This window comes from Dermatophagoides farinae, chromosome 5 (genome assembly GCF_024713945.1).
Source record: "Dermatophagoides farinae isolate YC_2012a chromosome 5, ASM2471394v1, whole genome shotgun sequence".
Taxonomy (NCBI): domain Eukaryota; kingdom Metazoa; phylum Arthropoda; class Arachnida; order Sarcoptiformes; family Pyroglyphidae; genus Dermatophagoides; species Dermatophagoides farinae.
This window is the reverse complement of record NC_134681.1, coordinates 3,413,812-3,438,274: the sequence shown is the minus strand read 5'-3', so window position 1 is coordinate 3,438,274 and position 24,463 is coordinate 3,413,812. Positions and strand designations below refer to the sequence as shown.

General features: G+C 35.1%; 7 protein-coding genes across 10 annotated transcripts; 5 read left to right on the top strand and 2 right to left on the bottom strand.

Annotated features, from left to right (window-relative positions):
* Positions 1 to 1,129: 1,129 nt before the first annotated feature.
* Positions 1,130 to 3,134, top strand: LOC124492684 (cytochrome P450 3A21). The gene is given in 5 exon segments (XM_047055651.2): positions 1,130 to 1,325; positions 1,399 to 1,545; positions 1,604 to 1,793; positions 1,795 to 2,281; positions 2,354 to 3,134. Coding segments are annotated over 5 exon segments (1,623 nt in total). The 5' UTR covers positions 1,130 to 1,218; the 3' UTR covers positions 3,046 to 3,134.
* Positions 3,135 to 3,269: 135 nt separating this feature from the next.
* LOC124492727 (uncharacterized) lies at positions 3,270 to 6,991 on the top strand. Its single transcript, XM_075731094.1, has 5 exons — positions 3,270 to 3,381; positions 3,453 to 5,332; positions 5,419 to 5,574; positions 5,668 to 6,305; positions 6,367 to 6,991. The coding sequence occupies exons 2-5, from the start codon at positions 5,330 to 5,332 to the stop codon at positions 6,632 to 6,634; spliced, it is 1,065 nt and encodes a 354-aa protein (XP_075587209.1). The 5' UTR covers positions 3,270 to 3,381; positions 3,453 to 5,329; the 3' UTR covers positions 6,635 to 6,991.
* Positions 6,992 to 7,558: 567 nt separating this feature from the next.
* On the top strand, positions 7,559 to 11,653 carry LOC124492764 (RUN domain-containing protein 1). The gene is given in 9 exon segments (XM_047055749.2): positions 7,559 to 7,695; positions 7,761 to 8,105; positions 8,107 to 8,970; positions 9,051 to 9,144; positions 9,210 to 9,524; positions 9,595 to 10,124; positions 10,191 to 10,381; positions 10,441 to 10,605; positions 10,948 to 11,653. Coding segments are annotated over 8 exon segments (2,931 nt in total). The 5' UTR covers positions 7,559 to 7,695; positions 7,761 to 7,769; the 3' UTR covers positions 11,384 to 11,653.
* LOC124492753 (multiple coagulation factor deficiency protein 2 homolog) lies at positions 11,367 to 12,200 on the bottom strand. Its single transcript, XM_047055739.2, has 2 exons — positions 11,735 to 12,200; positions 11,367 to 11,605 (listed from the first exon to the last, which is right to left on the bottom strand). Exons 1-2 carry the CDS (start codon positions 12,174 to 12,176, stop codon positions 11,505 to 11,507), a joined length of 543 nt encoding a protein of 180 aa, XP_046911695.2. The 5' UTR covers positions 12,177 to 12,200; the 3' UTR covers positions 11,367 to 11,504.
* A 150-nt stretch (positions 12,201 to 12,350) lies between these two features.
* LOC124492705 (cholecystokinin receptor) lies at positions 12,351 to 15,059 on the bottom strand. Of its 3 annotated transcripts, none has more exons than XM_047055699.2 (6): positions 14,302 to 15,059; positions 13,943 to 14,229; positions 13,673 to 13,881; positions 13,332 to 13,607; positions 13,089 to 13,277; positions 12,351 to 13,030 (listed from the first exon to the last, which is right to left on the bottom strand). In XM_047055699.2, exons 2-6 carry the CDS (start codon positions 14,166 to 14,168, stop codon positions 12,509 to 12,511), a joined length of 1,422 nt encoding a protein of 473 aa, XP_046911655.2. In that variant the 5' UTR covers positions 14,169 to 14,229; positions 14,302 to 15,059; the 3' UTR covers positions 12,351 to 12,508. The 3 variants fall into 3 exon arrangements, with proteins under 3 accessions (XP_046911655.2, XP_046911647.2, XP_046911640.2); XM_047055691.2 differs by having other exon boundaries at positions 13,943 to 14,301; positions 14,408 to 14,665; XM_047055684.2 differs by having other exon boundaries at positions 13,943 to 14,665.
* Positions 14,942 to 17,415, top strand: ras (Inosine-5'-monophosphate dehydrogenase ras). Of its 2 annotated transcripts, none has more exons than XM_047055673.2 (7): positions 14,942 to 15,063; positions 15,400 to 15,513; positions 15,580 to 15,730; positions 15,805 to 16,465; positions 16,532 to 16,925; positions 16,980 to 17,123; positions 17,196 to 17,415. In XM_047055673.2, the coding sequence occupies exons 2-7, from the start codon at positions 15,410 to 15,412 to the stop codon at positions 17,299 to 17,301; spliced, it is 1,560 nt and encodes a 519-aa protein (XP_046911629.2). In that variant the 5' UTR covers positions 14,942 to 15,063; positions 15,400 to 15,409; the 3' UTR covers positions 17,302 to 17,415. The 2 variants fall into 2 exon arrangements, with proteins under 2 accessions (XP_046911629.2, XP_075587208.1); XM_075731093.1 differs by having other exon boundaries at positions 14,952 to 15,059; positions 15,399 to 15,513.
* Positions 17,416 to 17,502: 87 nt separating this feature from the next.
* On the top strand, positions 17,503 to 18,701 carry LOC124492744 (ubiquitin-conjugating enzyme E2 J1). Its single transcript, XM_047055727.2, has 3 exons — positions 17,503 to 17,779; positions 17,854 to 17,927; positions 18,000 to 18,701. Exons 1-3 carry the CDS (start codon positions 17,749 to 17,751, stop codon positions 18,588 to 18,590), a joined length of 696 nt encoding a protein of 231 aa, XP_046911683.1. The 5' UTR covers positions 17,503 to 17,748; the 3' UTR covers positions 18,591 to 18,701.
* The last annotated feature ends 5,762 nt before the right edge of the window (positions 18,702 to 24,463 follow it).

The following is a 24,463-nucleotide window of genomic DNA, read 5'->3' as shown; positions in this document are numbered from 1 at the left end:
AATAAAAATTTATATTTAATAATATAAATGAAAAATTTGAAATCCAAACATAATTGTTTGAATATCATAAATGGAATATTTGACTTTGATTTGATGAATGTTATAACCTGATTAATGTTTCTAATTGATTATAATCTAGTATTTAAACCCATCCTAAATTATCGTTATCCATCGAGTATGTTGGATCTATGATCTGCGTATACTTGATCAATAAAGCTTTATTTTGAAATTTATCAATAGTGTCCAATCCCCAATCATAGCTGCGAACATATTACGATGATAATGTAAAGTTCATCGTATTATATTGCATAAATAATAAATTTGACACTAAGTTAAGCTATTTTTTGACTTGGAAAAATTCAATTAGAAATTCAAAAAATGCATGGATTCAAAATTTGAATGGGTAGAAAAGCTATTTTTTTGATTTTGAATAGTCATGAAATAGTTAGACCTAGTATCAAACGAGAAATAGCTTGACTTTTAGTCAGACTATTTCATGACTCATTTTGTTGTGTGTATGACTAAAATAATTCTAATAAAAGTCAAGAAATTTCTTGACCATCAGTCATGTAATAAGTCGACTATGAAAATAGTCATAAAATATTTTGACTGAAAATAATTCTAATAAAAGTCAAGAAATTTCTTGACCATCAGTCATGAAATAAGTTGACTGGGTAGAAAAGTCTAGAAATAATTTAACTGTGTAAAAAAGTCAGGAAATATTTAGACTGAAAATAATTCGAATAAAAGTTAAGAAATTTCTTGACCATCAGTCATGAAATAATTCGAATGTGAAAAATAGTCATGAAATAGTTTGACTAAAAGTCGAACTATTTCTCAATTGCACCTAGGTCTAACTATTTCTTGATTTTTAGAAAAAAATCATGCTATTTCATGATTTTTTCGATTAAAATCAGACTATTTCATGACTCATTTTTCTGTGTGCTGTGTGAAAATTTGATATTTTTTTTGCACTGTACAAAATGTTTGATATATTTAGTACATCACTCAACAACGATGCTTTCATTGTATTGCCTGATTGATTGATTGATTAGATAATTGATCTGTATTGATTGATAAATGGGGCTAATATTATATTATTATATATGGCAATCACAAGACACTTGTGGTTGAATCGAAAATAACAATTTTTTTGTTATTTGCATTACACTGCATATAAATCGATCAATCGACAGACATTGAAACTAAACATCAAAAATGGAATCATCAAGCTACCGATTTTTCTTGATGGAATTGAATCCTAGCTATTGGCTAGGTAATTCCATTCTTATAACAGTCATATCGATACCATTCTTTTATTACATGTGAGTATACCAAAAAAAAACTGTGTTCTTGTGTGTTGTACAAAAAAAAAATTACCTCATTTTTCTTGATTAGCTATTCACGATATCGATTTGGCTATTGGAAACGGCAAGGTATTCCTGGCCCAAAACCGACACCAATTATTGGAAATATGTTTTCATTGTCTAAACCGCAACCTTTGATGCAATTGGAATTTCAGAAACAATTTGGCGAAATTTATGGGTAACGTTATTCTTTATATGAATGAATGAATCAATTTTGATTGTCTGATTCTGTACAGAATTTATCGTGGACTTGAACCAGCACTTGTTGTGGCTGATCCGGCAATTATCAAACGTATTCTTGTTCAGGACTTTCATCTATTTCGTAATCGTAATGCACCGATTAAATCAAGCAATATAGCTTCCCAGAATCTAGCTTCTGCTTGTGATGATAATTGGAAACGAATTCGATCGATTTTGTCACCAATGTTTCACTACATCCAAATTACGTAAAATGGAAGGCCTAATGTCTCAATGTATTGAATCACTTGTGAATGCATTAGATCGGCTTGTCGATCAGAAAAAATCATTCAAGGTACATGATGTAATGGGTAACTTCACAATGGACGTGATTGCCAAATGTGCATTTGCTACGGAAACCAATGCCCACCATGATAAGGATAATCAATTTGTCAAAAATGCCCGTTCCATATTCGAATTGAATATTGTTGCTGGTTTGTCGCGTTTTTTGTTGCCACAGTGGCTGCAAGATTTTTTACGGAATATTCGTGCTCCATTCTTCAGGAATGATTCTTCAAGATTTTTCAATGATATCTCTTATCATTTGATTCGTCAACGACGTAACAATCCTGATCTTAAATTTGATGATATGCTTCAGTTGATGGTGAAAGCCGAACATAAAACTGGACAGTTTAGCGACGAAGAAGACAAGTTTGATTCACATCACGTCAATGTGGGTAAGTGGTAACAACGACATTTGACGTTTGTTTATACGGATTATCAGTGAATGTTCTTTTGTATCCAAATAGGCGAAGAAGAAAAACGACAAGAGGAAATGATTCTCAAAGACATTATTGGTTCCAAATATCTAAGTGAAGAAGAAATTGTGGCACAATGTTTTGTTTTCTTTTTGGCCGGTTATGAAACGACTGCTTCAACCCTAACATTCTGTTTGTATGAATTGGCAAAATATCCAGAAATACAGGACAAACTCTATGAAGAAGTACGTGCTGTATTGGATAAAGGCGAAAAACTGGATTACGAACACGTTATGCGAATGCCATACATTGATGCTGTTATCTCCGAAACACTTCGACATCATTCACCGGCTGTAGCACTCACACGAATTGCTGCTGAACCTTATCATATACCGGAATGTAATTATACGTTGAAAAAAGGAGGAATGGTCCGTATTCCGGTATACGCTATCCATCATAATCCAAAATACTATCCCGAACCTGATCGCTACAATCCAGAACGTTTTATGCCCGAAAATCGTCACAAAATTGTACCATATACATATTTACCGTTTGGTGGTGGGCCCAGAAATTGTATTGGAATGCGATTCGCTTTGTCCGAAGCAAAATTAGGTCTAGCACAAATAATTAGTCAATTTTCATTCTTTAAAACACCAGAAACTCCAAATGAACTTCGTATAGAGAATAGTTTTGTGCTGATGAAAACGGTTCCTGTCTATGTAGGTGTACGTAGACGTAATTAATTGATTAAAAAAAATGAAAAATTGATTGATGTTTTTGTTTTTTTTGTCTGAAAAAAAGTCTTGAATAATAAAATGTTTGTCATATTGAATCATTCGATTGCACACTCAAAGTGAAAAGATGATGATAAAAACTCCAAGCAATACAATACGTGTATTACAACTTCAAAAATGGTGATGAGTTTTTTTTTTTGTTTTTTTTTCAATTTTCTTTTCGGTCATGAAATGAGTGATTTTCAATACTGTAGAAATTGTTGTGGTTTTTTTTTCTTTTTCGCTAAAAAAAGCTGTGATTTTTTTTCAACAAATTTTTTTTCCATTGTTTGATAATTGACACCGGTAAGAGTCTATTGTTTTTTTCTCCTGCGTTTTAATTGAAACAAAATATCTCTATTCTCGTTTATTTACAGTTGGTTACCGGCTTGCAACAACAAAAAATTTTCTTGACTTTCGTTTCGTAAATTTTTTTTTTTGCAACTTTAACTTGACATCCACCGACACACACACACACTAATGTAAAGCTTCCTCATTCTTGAGCTAGTTATAATATAGGTAAACTCGATTGATGCTATTCGAGAAGCTACCGACGATGATGATGATGATGATGATGATGATGACCTAGCCGAACTATCGATATACAGCCACACGATATTATCGATGATAAACATGATGAATAAATGAATGTGACTACTAGAGCTGGACTGGTTGTCCAGGCAATCACGGTCAACTTTAGTATGAGAACAGTCGCCGGATAACCTAACCAATTTGAGCAGGTTGAACATCATCATCGAGTATTTTTGTTAAATTTTTTTCGACTTGTCCCTCTCAACATGATGATTGATTGGCCCCGACACAACACAGACAAACAAACAAACAAAACAGGTCGGTCTTTTTCTGAATGACCATTGTGAGCATTATGGTGAACCCATTTCGGACAATGCCACGATTAAGGTCGATTTCGAGCAACGAACCGAAAACTAAATCTGATTGGCGCTATATCGATCGGTTGGCCCATTTATAGCAGTCGAACGTATCGAATTTGTGTCAATGATAGCCATCATTGTACTACTATTGATGGCCGGCATCCGGTCATTCGTCCATCGACCTTTTTATAAACTGAATCTAGAAGATTTTCGTCTTAGCTGATTGAGCAAGCATAATGTGGCTCATTTCCATTGTTGGAGGGCCAATTACCTGAAACAATTGATGATTGGATTGTTCATCGAAATCGAATGGCCTCAGGTTAATTGCTTTCTATAATTGCCGTGATTGGCCCCAAAAACAACCAATTGTGGCTACCGGATCATGTGAAGCGGAAAATTGTTCATCATCCGATGTGATAAACAGCTAGCCAGGCTTTGTCCGATCCGATTAGATCGATTCGTCCAGAGCAATCAACGATGCCTTCTTTTCAGCCAAAAAACATTTGTGCCAAGCACAGTGCTCTCTGGTCGATTGCTGGTCGAACCAAACCTGAAGCCAAAAACTGGATTCTCCAACTACCATTTGATACCAATGACCAGTACTCTACCACTCAACTTTAGAAAGAGAGAAAGAGAAGCAAGGACATTATGTGTATGTGTGTATGTGAGAGAGAGAGAGGGAGCGAAGATTGTGAAAAAAGATTGGTTAGTGATCTAAGATTGTAGAATAAAGAGAGAGAGAATCGAGAAAATTAAAAAAGCACTAGCACTTATCAAAGTTGAAATCGATGGCCATCGAACATCAGTCGCCACCATTGTTTGTTCAGATTATTTGCAAGAAGTAACCAACCGTATCGTAACACACACAAAAAAAAACCATAACACTTGCTATACGTGCGCGTGTGGTTAATTCCAAAAGCTTGAAAAAAATTTCAAATTCTGAACGTCATTTTGGGCCATTGGGCACAGGCACCAAATCAACCCAATCATCAACTTTGCTGCGATTGCATATGTGTGTGTGTGTGTGTGTATGTGAGCGTGTGTAACACTAGCGGGCTTATGAAATTTCATATTGGTGTAACCATAGTGTTCATCATAGTGTTCTCTTCTCCACTCTCTCTCTCTCTCTCGCTCTTTGTATGTGTGTGTGTTTCCGTTATTGATGAAAGTTACCATTGATGAAAAGGATCGATCTGATAATAACGAAAAAAAAATCTGAGCTACCAACCAATCGACTGGACATTGAATGACCTGTGCTCGACACGACAACAGCCATCAAAATAGAAGACCAATAAAATCGAAAATCAGTTTGTTCGTTCGTTCTCAATTTGTAGATCGATTCGATTCATTTGCCCTTGCCAAAAATGGTAAACATATATTTGGCCCATTTGGCACAATCACATTGAATTAGGTTTCTCATGGAGAAGATGTCTTTTTTATTTTTCTATATTAGAAACAGATGCATTCAATGGTGATGGCCACCCTGATAGCTGTCGCTATCATTACGCTGACCACAGATCATATTAGTGCTGATCAATTTGTTCGTAATAAACGTGGCCTTTCTGATTTCTTCAAACGATTCTGGAATATTCGCAAAAAAGTCAATTACGTAAGATTCTGTTCTGTTCCTTTTGTCTTTTGTCTGTGTTTAATCCATCCTTTTTTCTGTCCTGTTGCTTTTGTTGTTGTTGTTGTTGAATAGATGCCATATCAGCAACAATCGTCTATATATCCTAATTCTATGAATCAGGACTACGTGTTGCCTCAAGCCTCTAACTATTATCCAATCTATCAGCTTAGCCAATCAGGAAATCAGTATGGCCAATATGAACCCCAAATGTACGGTGAGTCTTCTTCGGTGAACAATGCAAATCAGATAGACTACCAGGAATATCCGTTGCGTCAGCCAACGAACAATTACTATCCATCTTCATCGAATCAATATCAACATCAACATCAGCCTGATTATCAGAGAGGCAATCCGAATAACAATGGCTATCAAAATTCGCAGGCTATTCAGCCAGATGAATCGGTTCAAAAGGCTAGCTACTATTATCCGAACCAAGGTGGTCAAATCGGTACATCGCCTTACACATTCCACGCGAATCCTAGCCAGGCGAACACGTTCAACAGTAAACCGTACGGTAATCAGCCAGGTACGCTGGATGTGCATCAAGTTCTTGATCAGTTTATTCGCTCAGCTGGTCTCAGTCCTCATGGCGACCACGAGAATGCCAACAAAGATCGAGCATACAATGATGACCAAGCACTCTCTGTCAAAAAGTTATACTCATATCCGTTTTATTTTTCTTCATCCGGTGATCGACCTTATACGATTCGGTGAGCCTTTTGTTGTTGTTTTTCATTGAACTAATCAATCAATCAATCTTTCTTTGATAAGTCGACAATCAATGGACGAAGATGAACAGCCAATGGATACCGTTCAACGGGTGGTGAGTAAACCGGCAGTCAAAATGGAACCCGTTAGTAGTAAAAAAAACCAAGCTGTCCAAACTCTTACGGTCAATGATGTGATGGCTGATATAGTGCTCGATGATGAAAGATCGTTTATAGCAAAAAATGCAGCTGCTTTACAGGATTTCTTGGCCAACAAACGAACACCACAGAATACCAGCACTAGCACTAGTGATGCAAAGGCCGATAATTAGAGATGAAACACAGATCAATGTGTGATGGTAATGGGAGATGGCTCAACAAGGCAACAACACCAAACGCAGCTGATTCGAAATTCCGACCACTAAATTATTCACATTCAATGTTGCACTATTTTGTTGTTCGATTCGATTCTCATCATAAATATGGAACTCACACTCTAAACAAGAAACACACACAAAACACAGCAACCAGTATTTTTTTTTATTCATGCTACAATCATCATAGATTTTACAACAACAAGACATGACCAAATGATGTTAGGTTACAACAAACAAACAATCAACAAATTTCCTCGTATTTTATATATTCAAATTTTGTTTAATAAAAAAAAAAATTTCACGTAAAAAAAATTTAAGCCCGGTTCAATCGACAGATGGCATTGGGAACAACATATATCTAATATTTACCAAGTTTTTCTCTCTCAACTTTGTATTCATCATTATCGACGATCGATTAGTATTGTATTTCTATTTCGATTTTGATATCTCCATATGGTTAATGAATGTCAGATGATTTAAACTATACAGTGGTCGGTCATATCAATCATGTCTTGATCAATGAATCAATCAATGATTATTAATGAATTTCATTCGCCAATGATGACGTATATTGTACAACAACAAAAAAAAACAGGATGTTGCGCGAACAGATTTGGCCATTTGGAAATAAATACACAACTATTCTCAGATTTGAGTTGAAAATTACTATCAGCAATATTACGCGATCAATTTCACAATTGTCGTGGTGGTGGTGGTGGTGGTGGTGGCAACTAAATAGAGGTAACTCTCTGAATCAGAATACGAATCAATTGGCGTTGGAACTGACGTCTGTCTATTTGGCGTGTTTGCGTGAGTAAATTCTGGCGACACGTCAGCCAATCGGCAAATTGTGTAAATACAATGGCGTGTATATCTTGCTATATAGATCATAGTGCAAGCCTAGGCCCATCAGATCAGTCATCCAATTCATTCATTCATCCATTTATCTATCTGACGTCCTTATTCGAGTTTTGTGTGGACACATTGCAGAGAAACATTTCATCGTCCGTACTGTGGTAAGTACCAAGTTTTATAATGATCATGACCATCTGATTCTCAGTAAATCTGTAATTCACACCAGGATCCATTGATGCAATCGTCTGATGACCAATATTCCATGATCGGTAAAAAACAATCGTCACAACCGATTTCCAAATCGACAATGACAGCCGAACCTTTATCGCCACAATGTTCACCGATCCAACAGAATGATGAACATGACCTTTATGCTCAATTTGATCAATTGGCCAGTAGTCGACAAACAAAACACGAAGACAATGGTTCTGTTCTTTGTCGTGAACGCATCAAATCATTTATTGAATTTGACGATGACCCTGCAGATTTTGATGACACAGAACCAGCTGAACGGTCCAGTAATTCGTCTGAAAGGCGACGATCGACAAAGAGCACTACGTCCGAATACTACAAAGGATGATCTAATCAATGTGTTTCATGGTAAACAACAAAGCTCTGAATCAGAGATGATTGAAGGGGAAGAAGACGAAGAAGATGACGTGTCCGAAACAGAATCAAACGTTTTATACGGACGACTTAATCAGATGGAACACGAACAAGAATTGCTTAACAACTCATTAGTCGCTCTTACCTCGCACTTTGCCCAGGTACAGCTTCGGCTTAGACAAATTGTCGAAGCCAAAGACATCGACGCCAAGAAACGAGAGACGCTTCTGGCCGAGCTTGAGACATTCGCAAATCGTGGAATTCCCGAACTTATGCTTTGCACAAATCCGGCATTAGCGATTGAAGGTGGCACAAGCCTTCAACGATCGGTGTCGATGGCCACAAGTCTGATGGCCGATGATGTTTTCGAAGACGAAGATAACGATGGCCCGATTTACGAAGGCGATGATCATAAACGCGACGATTCTATAAGCCGTGATTACCATGCCCGAAGCAGTTGGAGCTGTTCACAACCAGCAGCTGATTATGCTGATTCTGTACATAGCGGCATGACCATTACATCAACAACTACCGATAGAACGAATAAGTTGCATCACTCGAGTACAATGCTAATTACAGAAGAGAAACTAGAACGACAACGTAGCCGCCAGAAAGAGCTAATTAGCCAGCTAAAAGATCAGTTGGAAGACTTGGAACGATATGCATACGAAACGGGAGAACTAAATTCATTACCCAACTCAATGCTTTTAGAACGACAGAATGCCATCATAGAACAGCTGAAATCCAAATTGCCCATTTTATCTATCGATGAAATTGATCAACTAACACCTGAACAACTTCGTCGTAAAGTCGACCAGGCTGTCAAGGAGGTAAGCATCCTTATAATTCTAGCTAGTCAACCAACCTGACTTATATCATACCATTTTTTTTCTTTTTTGTTTGTTTTTAGCTTGTCAATCCTGTCATAATGAAAGAACAGCTTGTATCTCAGCTGAAAACCCAGGTAACAGATCTGGAAAGATTCATACAGTTTCTGCAACAAGGTGAGTGTCATAACCTAGTTATGTTTTTATCATCAACTTATTTACATTTGAAATTTGCAATTTAGGCGGCAGTAAAATGCATTACAAACAGCTGTACGAACAACAACAACAACAAGCTAATGGCAATATGCCATTCTCATCATCATCTTCATCGTCGTATCTGATGAAATTTTTATCCAAAAATCGATCTACGGGTAACGAAGCTTTAGATAAACAACGAAATCATAACAGCAACGGGAATCGTTCGAAAACGAAATCCAGAACAAAGCAACGAGGTCATAACAACGATCACACTGAAACGGCTGCCAATATTTTCAAAAGAATTTTATCACTTTTACATGTCTTTGCTTGGACACAGATGGGAACCTGTTCGAACTTTAGTGAGTAACGGCGCTTAATGTCAATATTAAATGTGATCCTCATCATTTCATATCTTTTTTTCCGCTATAGCCCGTTATCATCAAGACAACAGAATCCCATTTGAACAAAATGTACTTAAAAGAACTACTGCTTCGTGTGCTCGACATTGGGGTGATTTACGTGCACAACTAGAAATAGCCATTACGTCTATATTGGATTTTTACAAAGAACAGAATATGAATTGCACAACAATATCGACGAACAATGCGTCAGAAGAATCTGCCAATTTTATTTCATTAGGCAATACGACATTGGTCATCGATAATTATTTTGCTTACGAACAAGTTACGATTATGGTACGTAAGGGTCTGGCCATCGCTCTTCGTAATCTTATCCATCATGGCCTTATTGGCCATTGTAACTGGAATGATTCTACCGATTCAAATGGATCACTGTCGTTAACCAGTTCAACTATGGCCACTACAGGCACGGCCACCACTATTGGCCAATTGATCAGCATGGGAATGGGTTGTTTCAGTTCCAAAACGTCACCTACGCTTATGAGTAAAACACGACCGATGCATGTATGGCAGCTGATTATTTATTACTACGAACTCAAGGTCAGTTTCCGTCTGCTACTAGTTTCCATCCATTGATTGACTGACAATGTATTTCTGTTCATGTAGAATGGCAGCAAATTCCGATCGACACCAAATAGACGATTATCGCAATCATTCGGCTTGCAGTCGGTGACCGGACATCAAACTAGTCCAAAACATAGTCTGCTTGCAGCAATTGATGATATCAACGATTCTCATACTCGTTTCAAGCGTAACATGGATTCTCATTTCAAAGTGTTTATCTGTCGTGGCCTCAAGTAAGTGAAAAAGACAACGTTCTCACTTGATTAAATTTTTTGTTTTTTTTTCAATTTAGTCAACAGATGCTGTCTCAATGGTTGAGACTTATTCTAAGAAATCCAACAATTGTGAATGAATGTTACGAAAAATGGTCATATACTGCATCTACTGGATTCGAAGATGCACTTCGGCAATTGGATCGATTATCCAATCTTCGGTTCTGTTTACCAACCGATTTGGCCGTACGACAATTGCAAAGTATCCATGATGCATTCTGAACGATTTTTTTTTTCATTCGTTCAGTAATCACGAATCACAATTGCCACAACGTCACGCATTAGCTGCCGGTTCATTGCTATAAATTATATTGAATTGCATCGATTGATGATCGTGCCATGAAACAAAAATTCGTCACGTTTCAATTCGTGATACCAGCTATTTAAGACTGACATCTCTCATCATTTTGGTTATTCATTCGATTCAATATACCAGCCATCGACAACATGAACGGACACATTTTCTACATTTTCCCAATCGTTATCGTTATCGGTGTCCTGCTTACGCTTGACATGGCCATCGGTCAACCCAATCGTAATCAGATTGAAAATTTTGCCAATCTAGCCGAAAAGATATCTGATCGACAACACACCAAGTATTGTGAACGTTTTGGTAATCTTTTGAGTGAAAAATCGGAAATTATCTGGCCACAGGTGAATAGCCGTTGCATTGAACGAATGGTACGTGATGGAGCCGAATTACCATCCAATTTTCCAAAGATCGATGCTGATATGCGGAAAAAAATTGTAACAATATTCGAACGATGTGGACCAATCGTACATAATCCATGCATACCACAAGAATGGGTAGCCATCAAACATTGTATTCGTGATCAGGCATTCAACACTAAATTGTTGGAATTAAATGGACAGCCCCATTTGCCAAAGAATGTACCATCAATCAGTCTTGGTTTGGCAACTGCAGTTCTCGAATGTACAGATAAAGTGGTCAAAGAAATCTGAGCTTTATATATTATTTTAAAGCACCATCATCATTATCATAATCATCATACTAATTTGTTTACAAAGATGTTACATGTTAACAAATCAATCAAATCAAAAGCCAATAATCCATTTGTTTGTTTTAGATCTGGGCAATCCGTTGTCTAGCCTGTGCGTATTCACTGAAATCCAGATATCCATCTCTGTTACGATCTTCTTGTTCAAGAAGTCGATCAATTGCCTCTGTTAAATCATAGAAATAAAAGAAAAAGTTTATACTTTGCAAAAATACATTATGGTCTAAATTTTTTTTGTTGTTTTTAAATAAATTCTGTATTTGATCATCTGTTGTCATTGTTTTTATTGACTTACTTGCACACAAATTCATCCATTGTTCGTTGTTGTTTTTATTCGATTCATGGCCAGTGCTTCGTTCATTGATAAACATGGCCAACAATTCAAGTCCATCGATTCGGTCGTTATTATCATAATCGTGTGCTTTGAAATTGAAAAATTCTGGTTTTATTCCAAGCGTACTAGCCAATTTTGATAGATCATCTTTATCATCGTTTGAGCCACGTAGATAGCCAAAATGATGTTGCAATTCATGATCATCATCCGGTTCACCAAACACCCAATCGAATACATTGTCCAGAATGTTGTTGTTTGGATCATTACTACCGTCGTTGGCCAATTTTTTATTATTACCAGTTTCGTGACATTTAGCCACTGTAAACATCAAAATTAACAACAACAACAGCATCGATCGAAACATGATGACATCAGACGATAAAATAACCACAGCTACTACCATTGGTTGTATGGTATCAATGTTTGAAAATTAAGCATATTCATTATATTGGTGGACTTTGTTCCAGATTCAAACATCAAACGATAAAATCAAATGAAAAATGATCAGACCATCACAAATTTCGAGTGATAACAATTTTTATTCAATGTGTACATTGTGTTTATTGAATCGGTATGGTTTTTTTCGAAGAAAATAAACTTTATTAGACTTTTTATAGTATAAAAAGCAATGACTATAATCATATAATCAATACAATGATAAAAAATGATAACAAATGAGTGGATGGATGGTTCATGTTCATATTCATTTTTAGGGATGCTATCTTCTTCTTCTGGTTATACGTTTCGACGTTCAAAAATTTGTGGCTTATACTTTTGTAGCATATGTTTAGTGATAATATGAGTACTTGCATTTGGCTCATTGGCCTGATCATGTCGTTCTTCGTTTCCGTTGCTTAGCGTTATTGTTTCCGTTTGTGTGGATGTCTGAATGACCAACAATGTACCAGCTTGCTGGCCATGTTTCAGTGTTTCCATGATCTGCGCTCGATCAAGACTGATAAGCCGATTTGAATCAGTCTCAGTGGTAGTTTGCGGCAGATTCTTATCCGAAATTTGTATTTCCTGTTCTGGTGCACGTTGTACAATTTTATCCGGTCCAGCGTTGAATGAAGGTTTGATACGTAACAGGTTCAATTCGATTTGATTTTTAATTCGTTGTTGCCGTCGACGGACACGGTAACGATTCATGTAGTGAAGAAAGGTCTTTCCGAACATAATAAACGGGTTGATGGCAGCGTTGACCGTTAGTAAGATTTGGCTGAAGAATTTGATTGGATCATACCAGCTGGGCAATTGCTGTTCGAATCAAACGAATCAGTCATGGATGGTACACTAATGGTTGATGAAAGCGTACCGATTTAGGAGGCCGGAAAGCCCGGTAGTAAACAAGCACCTGAAGTGGAAGCCAACAGAACAGAGTGACCAAACAGTAAACAAACATGGTCTTGATAAGGGCTTTCTTATGTTTGTTGGCAGTCAATTTGTGTTCGACAAATTGGCGACGGCTCTTCTGGATCGTATCAACGGCATTCGCATCAGGCATCTAGACATTAATCATAGGTTTATCAGTCTAACTATTTTGTATTATGATGTTTACCTGGTGGTGGATATCCATATTGTTCTCATCGTCGGATAGCAGTTGTTCGTTACCAAATTGATTCAGGCCAAAGGCAAGGGAGTTTGTTCGAAAACTATCCAACATAGTTGAATGATCTGTTCGGTGTTGGAGCAATTGGTCGATGAATCGGTTGATACGGTAAATCATTAGCGAATATACCACTATCATAATCATCAACGGTACATAGATCAAGGGAGTCATAAGAAAAACCCAATAATTGACTGAGGCATGAAGCGGTTCGTCGTTGCACCATTTCTGTTTGAAAAAGAAAAGTAAAGTTTTAATTTGGTTCGTTAATGATATCGGTTAAAACAACCAACTTCTTGATAGTCTTTCCACTGACGTTCGTGATAAACACGCATATGAGCTAAAGGATAGGCCAACGATGTTGATACAATCCAGATGGTTACAATGAGAAGTAGCGATCGATGGTTCGAACGATCACTTGGATTCGTGATACAGCTGATAGTGATGAAACGTTTGAATGAAATAGCCATGATGGAAAAGTTGCTGGCCAGAATGCAAGTAACTAAACAGGCATAGAGCAAATGACTCAATAGATCAAATCGATCGATTCTGGTAACACTTACCTTTGATCAGAATTTCAAAGCTACACATTAGCGGCCCAAGTTCATAATTCTGGAAAATATTCTCAATCAGCGATACGGCCGGAATGAACAGAACTGTTAGAAAGTCAGCCATTGCCAGATTTACGATAAACAGATTGAGTGATCGCTGTCGAATTTGTGGTCGTTTCAACACGAGAACCATAACGGCTATGTTGCTTACCAGGCCAATTAAAGTAATCGTAGTCATCAGGGTGGATTTCCAAAGGATTTCCGGCCAAGGTTTATGGCCCCAAATCTGATGGAACTCACTAAAGTTGTATTTTGAACAATTAAAAAAGTCGTCGTCACAATATACTACTCTCATCATTATCGTTGTTTACCTGTCATATGGATACTTAAAAAGTTAATACACAACACCTCAATCACAATCGATCGTAAGATCGTAATTGAGTAGCAATCCGCTAACTCGATCAATCTCCACATTACCAGGTAACATTATCAATGCTGGACCAATGAATCTAATGTCTGGTTGGGATTCTTTTTCCATTGTCTGTCTGTCCGTCCATCAATCCATTACTCTGTCCTTGTAAAACTCTTGCTTTCGTTAGAAAGACAAACATTGGTTGTAGTTATCATTGTCGAAGACTACCGATTGCAAAAATCGTGATAACGAACCAATAATGATCAGGCCATAATTAGATTGTTGTTATTGGTTGCAATAATCGTGGTGGCCATATCAGCAACATAGCAAAAAAAAAAATTTGTTCCACTGCTTTGGCACTGGTGTGTTGTGATTAGGATCGTATCATCTTCATTCAATTTATATTTCAATAAATATGTGGATTGACCTGATTGTATCTAAAGTTGGGTGACACTGTGTGTGTGTGTGGTTTTTTGAAAAGTACGCCCATGATCCAAAAGTAAAAGCATTCACCAATCACATGAATGAAATTGATATGAAGCAAACGAACGAACTATTCGAATGTTTTGTTGATGATATTTAGATGATGATTAGCTTGATGAGTATAAAAAGCGAAGAAAATTCGCCTATCCAAGATATAATATTGAACATCGCCATAAACATCTTGAATTTTGTATTTGTTTCGGATTTTATCATCAGCTCAAAAAAACAACAACAACAGGTATGTTTCTTAGAAACACTGAGGTCCAATCGATCAATTGTGATGAGATGAAAGGTATCGATTGTATCGGTTATTCATCATCTCACATTTAATAATATAGAGAACAGTAAAACAGTAAAAACCTGTCAGTGGCTACAATAATCTGTGTTGCTATAGCTTGGTTTATAGACTGCTCTCAATTCTGAGTCTAGAGAATCCAATGAACTTTAAACACGACGTGGATGGCTTGTTCATCGGACAAGTCTAAAGCGCCAGTGTATGGAATCTCTGGCGTTTAATCGCCTCATTTATTTTGTCATATCCATTTTGTTTTACCTGTGATTGTCATCCACACAGGATCAACAGAATGGTATCACACGAAGATCTCAGTTTGATTAACAGCGACAATTTTGAAGCTGACGGTCTTACTGCTCACCAGTTATTTGGATCGGGTGATGGACTCACTTACAAGTAGGTGTTTTTCATTCAAAGCTCATGACATGGTATTCTGATTTTTTGTTTGTTTTACTTTTAAAGTGATTTCCTTGTTTTACCTGGCTACATTGATTTTTCCGCCGATCAAGTACGAATTACGACTCAGCTGACCAAGGGCATTCAACTTAATACTCCACTCGTTTCATCGCCAATGGACACAGTAACTGAGTCCGATATGGCTATTGCTATGGCTGTAAGTACATGACAATTTTTGTTTAATTTATCATATTGATTTACGCTTTGGGCTTTTGTTTTTTGTACGTGCAGCTCTGCGGTGGAATCGGTATCATTCACCATAATTGTACAGCCGAATTTCAGTCCCAAGAAGTGGTCAAAGTAAAGAAATATAAACACGGTTTTATTCGGGATCCAGTCTGTCTAACGCCAACGCATCTCGTACGTGATGTACTCAAGGTGAAAAACGAAAAAGGCTTCACCGGAATTCCGATTACAGATACGGGAAAATTGGGCGGCAAATTACTCGGTATCGTGACATCGCGTGATATTGATTTCAAGATGAAAGAAATCATGGACGAACCACTAGAAGGATTGATGACCAATTTTGCAGATTTGACCACTGCATATGATGGTATCTCTCTGGAAGACGCTGTCAAAGTAATGGAAAAGACCAAGAAGGGTAAACTACCAATCATCGACAAAGAAGGTCACCTCATTTCGCTCATTTCACGTACGGACATTAAGAAGCAACGGGATTATCCGTTAGCTTCGAAAGATGCCAACGATCAGCTGTTGGTAGGAGCTGCAATCGGAACACGTGATCACGACAAAGAACGTTTAGCTCGACTTGCTGAAGCCGGTGTCGATGTTGTCGTTCTTGATTCGTCCCAAGGAAATTCCATTTATCAGATTAACATGATCCAATTTATTAAAAAGACCTATCCACAGATTCAAGTCATCGCTGGTAACGGTAATTAATGTCACATTCTTGCTTTTCATTGTTCATCAATAACCCTGTGTCTTTTTTTATGTTTAGTGGTCTCACAAAAACAAGCTCAAAATCTGATCAAAGCTGGTGCCGATGCACTTCGTGTTGGTATGGGTTCCGGTTCTATCTGTATCACACAAGAAGTGATGGCCTGTGGCCGGCCACAAGCTACTGCCGTATACAAAGTTTCCAACTATGCACGAAAATTTAACGTACCTACCATTGCCGACGGTGGAATTACCTCTGTTGGCCATATACTTAAAGCGTTGGCGTTGGGCGCCAGCGGTTGTATGATGGGATCGATGTTGGCCGGAACAACCGAAGCTCCCGGTGAATATTATTACTCAAATGGCGTTCGAGTCAAAAAGTATCGAGGAATGGGTTCAATTGACGCCATGGAAAGCAAAGATGGTGAAGGTTCCCGTCAACGATACTTTCAAAGGTAAGCTTTTGTTTTTTTCACATCAATTTAACTTACATATGCCAATCAATTCAGTGACAATGAAAATGTTCGAGTCGCTCAAGGTGTTTCTGGTGCAATAGTGGATAAAGGGTCGATCCACCGTTTTGTACCCTATCTCGTAAATGGAATCCGTTATGGCTGTCAAGATATGGGTGTTCGAAGCCTGGAACAATTAAAGTGAGTTAATGTTAACAATTTTAATACCTTGCCTTCAATAATAACAATTAATTTACAATCCACACTTTACAGAGAACAGATGTACACTGGTGTACTTAAATTTGAAAAACGTACAGCATCCGCTCAGATCGAAGGTGGCGTGCATGGATTATACTCATTTGAAAAGAAACTTTTCTAATTTTTCTCATAATCTATACTACCGCACATATTATTATGTATGGATTGTTGTTGTTTGCATTTTCAATAATAAAAACTCACTTGATGATTTATTAGTACAAAAAATAAAAATAAATACTCGATATATCTGTTTTATATGTAAAGTTAAATTCACAACACACTTCTGGATGGTGGTGGTTTAATTTATTTACCGAAAATTAATAATTGAAATTGATTTACTATCTAAAAAATTATCGTTAAATTCATTCTATTCATACGCCATCTATAGGACGTTCATGAAAATGATGTAGCTTTTGTTTACGTTTGCTTACGACGACAACATAATCAATAATACCAAAGCAATGAGCAAAAAATGATGTGATGATTACTGTACGATGCGATCACAATACATTGGATCATTTCTTTCCAATTTTCGTTACTGTTGTATAATCGTGTAATATCAACTATAATGGATGTCAACTATAATCTACGATCGCCAGGTATGTTTCATGGTTGTTTCATTTCATCAATTCACACAACGAATGTCTTTTCATTCAAACTTATTCAATGACAGCGGTCAAACGGATTCTGCTAGAGGCGAAAGAAATGAAACATCCAACCCATGAGTATTATGCCAGACCACTTGAGGTATTTTTTATTTTTTGTATCAAGGTTTAACACAAATTTTTGCTAATCTGACATTATTCATTATTGTGGCAGGATAATATATTCGAATGGCATTTTACTGTTCGTGGTGCATCTGATTCTGATTTCTCTGGCGGTCTTTATCATGGACGAATCATACTGCCCAACGAATATCCAATGAAACCACCTTCGATCATAATGCTTACGCCTAATGGTCGTTTTGAATTGAACAAAAAAATCTGTCTAAGCATTTCAGGCCATCATCCTGAAACATGGATGCCAAGTTGGTCGATTCGTACTGTTCTATTGGCCATCATCTCATTTATGCCGACACCAGCTCTCGGTCATATCGGAGCTCTCGACTACAGTAGCGAAGAACGTCGTGCTTTGGCCATTAAATCTTGCCATTGGAAATGTGATCTATGTGGACCGATTCGCCATCATCTCAAGTCAATCACCACCAATCAGACGACCATTGAATCTGGAATTAATCAATCAGAATCATCATCGATCAGTTCTGGTTCGGTTATTGAGCCAACCATTGTTCATGCTCAACAACAAAATTACTCCAATTGGTCATCGTGGTCAACGTTGGTCGTACTTTATTATTCTGTAGTGATGCTCATCATTGGCCTATTGGTTCGCCGTTTGTTATCTCATATTTGAATTCCAAATTACATTCTTTTTCTGTGTTATTCGATTATAATTTTTTTTTAAATTTTAATTTGCAAACCATATATTGAATAAATGTTACCATATTTCACAACTTCAAAAAAATTGGATGAAATTATCGTGCCCCAGAAAAAAAATAGCTGAAATTCATAGTTCTTTTCTCTCTGCTAGGTAGATGGCAGCACTTCCATAAATTGAAAGCAAATTCAGTAAATTTTAAATTGATCGCCACTAGATGGCGATCGCAATTCCATTAATTTTTAATTTTATAAAAAAATTATTAATTAGATGGATGGATCATTCCATTTAAATTGAATTAAACTTCTTGTTGATCAAATCACATCATCATCATCATCATCATATCATCGTAACAGATGTTACAAACATTATGTGTCTTGTTTGATGATGATGATGATGATGATGTATATAAAGGAATTGTAATGTTTTTTCATTTCGTGGTGTGTGTGTGTTCATAATTGACAAACTTTTTTGTTTTGTTTTATTTTGATTCACTTGAAATTCATTTCATCGTTCAATTTCTAGAGCAATTCTTATTGCAAATCGATCAAATTTTTTGGTGTCTGAAACGATTTTGATTTTTTTTTTTTTTTGACTGGCCATCATCAGGACAGATGGTTTTTATTTCTTTTATTCAGTAGAATGAAGAGAAAGACAAAATTCATCGCTCAACACATACAGACAAATAACACGTGGTTTTAATTGTGTTAATTAATTTTTATTTTTTTTCTCTCTTCACACTACTTAATTTCAGATATATGAAATTCAGTAGAAAATGAATGAATTGATCAAAAAAAAAAAAAAAAAAAAGAAAAGAAATGAAAAAACGCAAAAGGCAAAAAAAGAAAAAACATGTCAAAGTTCGTACAGCACGTACGCGAATGAAATTTGAAAAACTTTTTATTTTTTTAAACGAAAAAAAAAAATTGTTTTGATTTGCTGCTGTTGCTGCTGCTGCTACTGATGGACAATGCAGAAATGAGAAAAAAAAATCCGATCAATAAAGCGTGTGTAACACGAGTATGGAATTTTTTTTTCCAAATCCAACAACAAATCTTAGTGTGTGTGTGTGTGTGTGACCATCACCACCACAACCAACATAGAAATGTCACGTCGTATGGTCAGAATTTCGCTCTATTTCGTTATCTTTTCATTGTTGTTCACAAAATCAACAAATCAAAAAAGAAAAAGAAAAAATAAAAGAAAAACATACATGATTGGTTCGTGACGACCAATGTATGTATGTATAACAATGTTGAGCACGTACAATCAGTTTTTTTTATTCTGCAAAAAAAATTCTTTAAAATTTTTTTATTTTGGATTTATAACTTGAAGCGAATTTTTTTTCGTGAAAAAAAAGGAAAAAAAAACGACAAACACAATTGTGTTTGTGGGGAAATAAAACACAACCGATGAAAAATCCAATATTTGATGGCAAAAATATTTTTTTTTTCGGTTTGGTTAGGTTTGTTGACCACAATGGATGATGAAGCACACGTGATTCACTTTAAATTTTGTGTTTGCTTTAATCGAAAAAAAAATAAAAGAAAGAAAAATTGACCAGATTATGTTTGGATATTGAGAGGAGAAAAAAAAATCGATTTACACCAACACACATGTGCATGGCATTTAAAAATGTGTGAAAAAATGACCAGTTTTTCAACGAAAATCAAATTACTTTTAAAGGTGGAACCAAAATAAATCTTTTTCACCTTTTTTTTGTTGCTTGCCATTCAAACCAAAAATTAATTGACCAAAACATGAAAGGTTTGTCTTATCATTGTAAAATGACCTTTTGTGTTTTGTTTTGTTTTGTATTTTGAAAAAAAATCTGGTTTACATCACGAATTTTTCATTAAAAATCTCGAAAATTTCCTTTTTGATGATTTATAATGGTGATAGTAAATGATAATTATTATCATCATCATCATCATCATCAATCGTAATCATATTACAAATGATTTGAAATGAAATGAAATGAAATAATTTTCCAACAAATAAATATGACTAGTAATTATGACACTTTTCTCTTTTGATATTCTATATCGATAATTGATTTTTCACACACACGCGCGCGTCTGAATGAATTGTGATTTCAATCATCGTCGTGTTTTGTCGAAAATAACGAAATGAACGAAATTCGATAATTTAACAATTTTTTGTTTTGTTTTGTTTGAAACCAATCATTAACGCTGTTTGTGGATCGATTGATCGTGATTCTATATTTTTTGCGTAGTAGTTGTTGTTGTTGTTGTTGTGGACGTTGTCGTTTACAAAATTCTCTCATTGATTGTGAATAGATGTGGCTCGGTTTTTTTTCCAATTTATCAGTTATTTTTTGCATCTTTTACCGATCATCCGATTAGATAGATTTCATCATCATCATTTTTTTTGCTGCAAAACCAAACGAATGGGAAAATTTTAAATCGTTTTTTCTACTGAAAAAAAAATCTCTGATGATGATAATGAGTGTAAAAAAAACAACAACAACAACAAAAAGTTGAAATTTAAAATGACACCACCACCACCACCAAAATACATACATCGACCCAATTATTTGAAGAAAAAAAAACAAAAAAGAAAAATGCAATAATGATGCTGCTGCATCATTGTATCAACGAAAAAGAAGAAAAAAAAATTTCTTTTTTTTCTCACTGAAATCACAGCATCTAGGATTCGCAAATGATAATGATGATGAGCATCAATTAAAAAAGAGATTCCTTGATTACATATATACCGCACAACGCTCATTTGGCCATCATCATCATCATCATCATTGACGATATGAATCCAGAAGCTCTGTGTGTGTGTGTGTGTTTGTGTGATTGATATTGAAATGTCAATCAATTTTTTTTTTGTTCGTTTGGTTTTCAATCTTTTGGAATCACGTCTAGCCAAATGCAGAGGATATATATCATTTATATTTATTATTAATGGATTCCATTGATTGATTAATTTGAATGATAAATAAAATTGCACTCGAACAACATCTTTGTGTTGAAATATATTTTTTTTTGTTGTTTTTTGAATTAGTTAAACGCAAAGGAAAAAAAAGAAAACATTGTCATTATCAATTTTCAGTAATTTAATCGATACGTACGAAGAAGATTCGATTGATTGAATATTTAAACGACAACATTAAATATTTTCATTGGAAAAAATTTAAAATTCTAGTAAAAAATCAAAAAAATTGTAACATTGTGTATACCCGTCGCCGCCACCACAATCAGTCAATCAATGATGCTGAGAAACATAGAAAAATTTTCGTTTTTTTTTTTGGTTTTATATTTGTCATGAATTCATGCGAAACAACCGAAAGCAACTAGTTTTTTTTTCAAATATTCAATTTTCAATCAATTCATTCATTCATTCAATCAGTTTAATACTGATGTGGAGAGGTTTATCGTTTTTTTTTCTTTTCTATTTCTGGCTACATGCGAAAAATGATCCATACACACACATAAACATACACTCAGAGAGTGAGAGAGACCATTTTTATAATCGTATTTCGTGATGTTTCTTTTTTTTCGGGCTGAAAGATAAAGAAAGAAAAAACAAAGATGCAACAACACTCATACACAGACACAATATGAGCTTGTGCTTTGGGTGTTTTGTTTTGTTTTGTTTCGTTTTCTTAATGTAGTGATTTTTTTTCCAAAAAAAAAAGTTTTCGATTTTTTTTCTGGCTTTTAAATATGGTTTCCTGTTCAATCAATTCATGATGATGATGATGATCAAATCCATGGTATGATGTCCATTGGTCACGATTTTAATTTATCTTTTTTTTCGTTTTTTTTCTTTCTCTTTCTTACATCTTTTTTTTCTATTTCTCATTCCGATAAAACACCAATAGATCGAAAACAAAAAACAAAAAACGAAAAACGAAAAGAAAGCAAACTATGACGATATTCGAAAGATTTACAAAACGTTGCAAAAACACAGACATTGGGGAATGGAAAGTATCCAGCAAAAAAAAAAAAAAAAAGATTTAAGGAAAAGAAAAAAAGATTCGTTTATTTTCTTGCCATGAAAAAAAACAATCCGTATAAAAAAAACCGGAAACCTCGGATTGCCATGGATTTTCGTTAAAAAAAAGAACCAAAAACATTTGCATCAAGGAAACAAATGAATGAATGAAAATCTGAAGAATCATTTCATTTCATTTTTATTTTATTTTGTTCACGCGTGTTAATGTTTTTCTTCGCTGCAGTTGCTGTTGTTTTGGACATTAGATTTTCTTCTTTTTTTATTGATGGATAACACACACTGAAAAGATTCAAAGTTGATCATCATCATGATGATGATGTCGAAACGAACAAAATTTCAAAAAAAATATTTTCTGGTTGAAAAAAAAACTGACCAAAACTTTAGTACGTGCGAGTGTGTTTGTTTTGGATTTTTTTTTCTGCAGAAAAAAATCGAATGATAAAAACAACAACAAAAAACCCAACTGTCATGTTTTGGAAAACGTTTCATATGTTGATTAATTTCACTTTACTATTTTCACATCATCATCTACCCCCCAAAAAAAATGACGACGATGATGATGATTTGATCAAGTCAAAGTAGTCAAGGTAGTCAAGAAATTCTTTTTTTTCTTCTTCTTCTTCTAGACATTTATTCATCATCATCATCATCATCATCAGCATCATAGTCATATGATGATGATGATGATTGGCTTAATCAATAAAAAAAACAACAAGAAGAAAAAAAATGATGATTGAAACTGTCAGAAGAAAAAAAAATGAAATAAAGTGAAATGAAATATCGAATCAAATGTTTGATTTTTTTTTTTTTTGCTCACTCACTTTCTATCAAAATTTTTTTTTTATCATCATCATTTTTGATGTTGTCAACAACAACAACAACAAGCAACAGGTAACTTAAATTTTTTTTTTCTGTTTTTGATCATCGATAGTTTTGATTGATATAATCGATATGTATTTTTTTTTTTGCCTCACTCACTCTCTCTCTGTGTGTGTGTGTGTACAAATGCCACTAGCATATTTTTTTTCGGTTGAAAATTTCTTAATCAAACATTAAACATTAAACAGCATTCATAGAGCGGAAATATCAATCAATCAACAAGAAAAAATGAAAGAAAAAGAAAAAATTATCGAAATTCAATACATTCAATTTCATCGATTTGATTTGATTCAGTGAATTTTTTTTTTAATTGGCTTGAAATGAATATATCGAAATACTTGTTAATTGGTTAATGTGTGTGTATGTGTGTAACGGCGACGATTGATTTTTGTAAATGAATCGATCGATCGATTGATCTATTTTTTTTCTTTTTGTTTTTTGTTGTTTTGTTTCGTTTCAATTTCATTAATTAAGTTATCAGATTTTTTTTCTGTTCGTTTGTTTGATATTTGATAACGAAATGCGCGCATAATTATGTTTCACACACAACGATCAACACAACGATTGACCAATTGATCTTGAATTGAACTTACATTATTGAAATGTTGTTGCGGTTGTTGTTCCAATTTTTCACGCATGATTTGACCAATTTTTTTTCGTTCATCATTTAAAGTAGATATATAAAAAATGCTGAAATAATCAAATCAAAAACACACACAAACAAAATAACAACCGTAAAGAGAATGATGATGAAAAATGAATGCAACAACCAAATTACACATCATCACGTTGAAATGAATGAATGAATGATGATTGACAGCAGCCCATTGTGTTAGGCGACTGATGATGATCGATCAATTTGGCCTGATGATTACTAAATTTCAAAACAAAAAATTTCGGGAAACTTTTCCAAAAAAACAAAATTTTTTTCCAAGAAAATTTCTAAGAATTTTTTTTTTGTTTTTTGTTTTGTTTTTCATAAT

Excerpts from the sequence above, each read along its gene's own strand:
- LOC124492727 (XM_075731094.1), top strand. Across the intron at positions 5,575-5,667 it reads TTCGCAAAAAAGTCAATTAC|ATGCCATATCAGCAACAATC; the intron begins GTAAGATTCTGT and ends GTTGTTGAATAG. Across the intron at positions 6,306-6,366 it reads GATCGACCTTATACGATTCG|TCGACAATCAATGGACGAAG; the intron begins GTGAGCCTTTTG and ends TTCTTTGATAAG.
- LOC124492753 (XM_047055739.2), bottom strand. The coding sequence starts at position 12,176 with ATGGTAGTAGCTGTGGTTATTTTATCGTCTGATGTCATCATGTTTCGA. Across the intron at positions 11,606-11,734 it reads ATGGATGAATTTGTGTGCAA|AGGCAATTGATCGACTTCTT; the intron begins GTAAGTCAATAA and ends ATGATTTAACAG.
- LOC124492705 (XM_047055684.2), bottom strand. The coding sequence starts at position 14,288 with ATGATGAGAGTAGTATATTGTGACGACGACTTTTTTAATTGTTCAAAA. Across the intron at positions 13,882-13,942 it reads CTTTGAAATTCTGATCAAAG|TTACTTGCATTCTGGCCAGC; the intron begins GTAAGTGTTACC and ends ATGCCTGTTTAG. Across the intron at positions 13,278-13,331 it reads ATATGGATATCCACCACCAG|ATGCCTGATGCGAATGCCGT; the intron begins GTAAACATCATA and ends ATTAATGTCTAG.
- ras (XM_047055673.2), top strand. The coding sequence starts at position 15,410 with ATGGTATCACACGAAGATCTCAGTTTGATTAACAGCGACAATTTTGAA. Across the intron at positions 16,926-16,979 it reads CGTCAACGATACTTTCAAAG|TGACAATGAAAATGTTCGAG; the intron begins GTAAGCTTTTGT and ends CAATCAATTCAG. Across the intron at positions 17,124-17,195 it reads CGAAGCCTGGAACAATTAAA|AGAACAGATGTACACTGGTG; the intron begins GTGAGTTAATGT and ends CACACTTTACAG.
- LOC124492744 (XM_047055727.2), top strand. The coding sequence starts at position 17,749 with ATGGATGTCAACTATAATCTACGATCGCCAG. Across the intron at positions 17,780-17,853 it reads CTATAATCTACGATCGCCAG|CGGTCAAACGGATTCTGCTA; the intron begins GTATGTTTCATG and ends ATTCAATGACAG. Across the intron at positions 17,928-17,999 it reads ATTATGCCAGACCACTTGAG|GATAATATATTCGAATGGCA; the intron begins GTATTTTTTATT and ends TTATTGTGGCAG.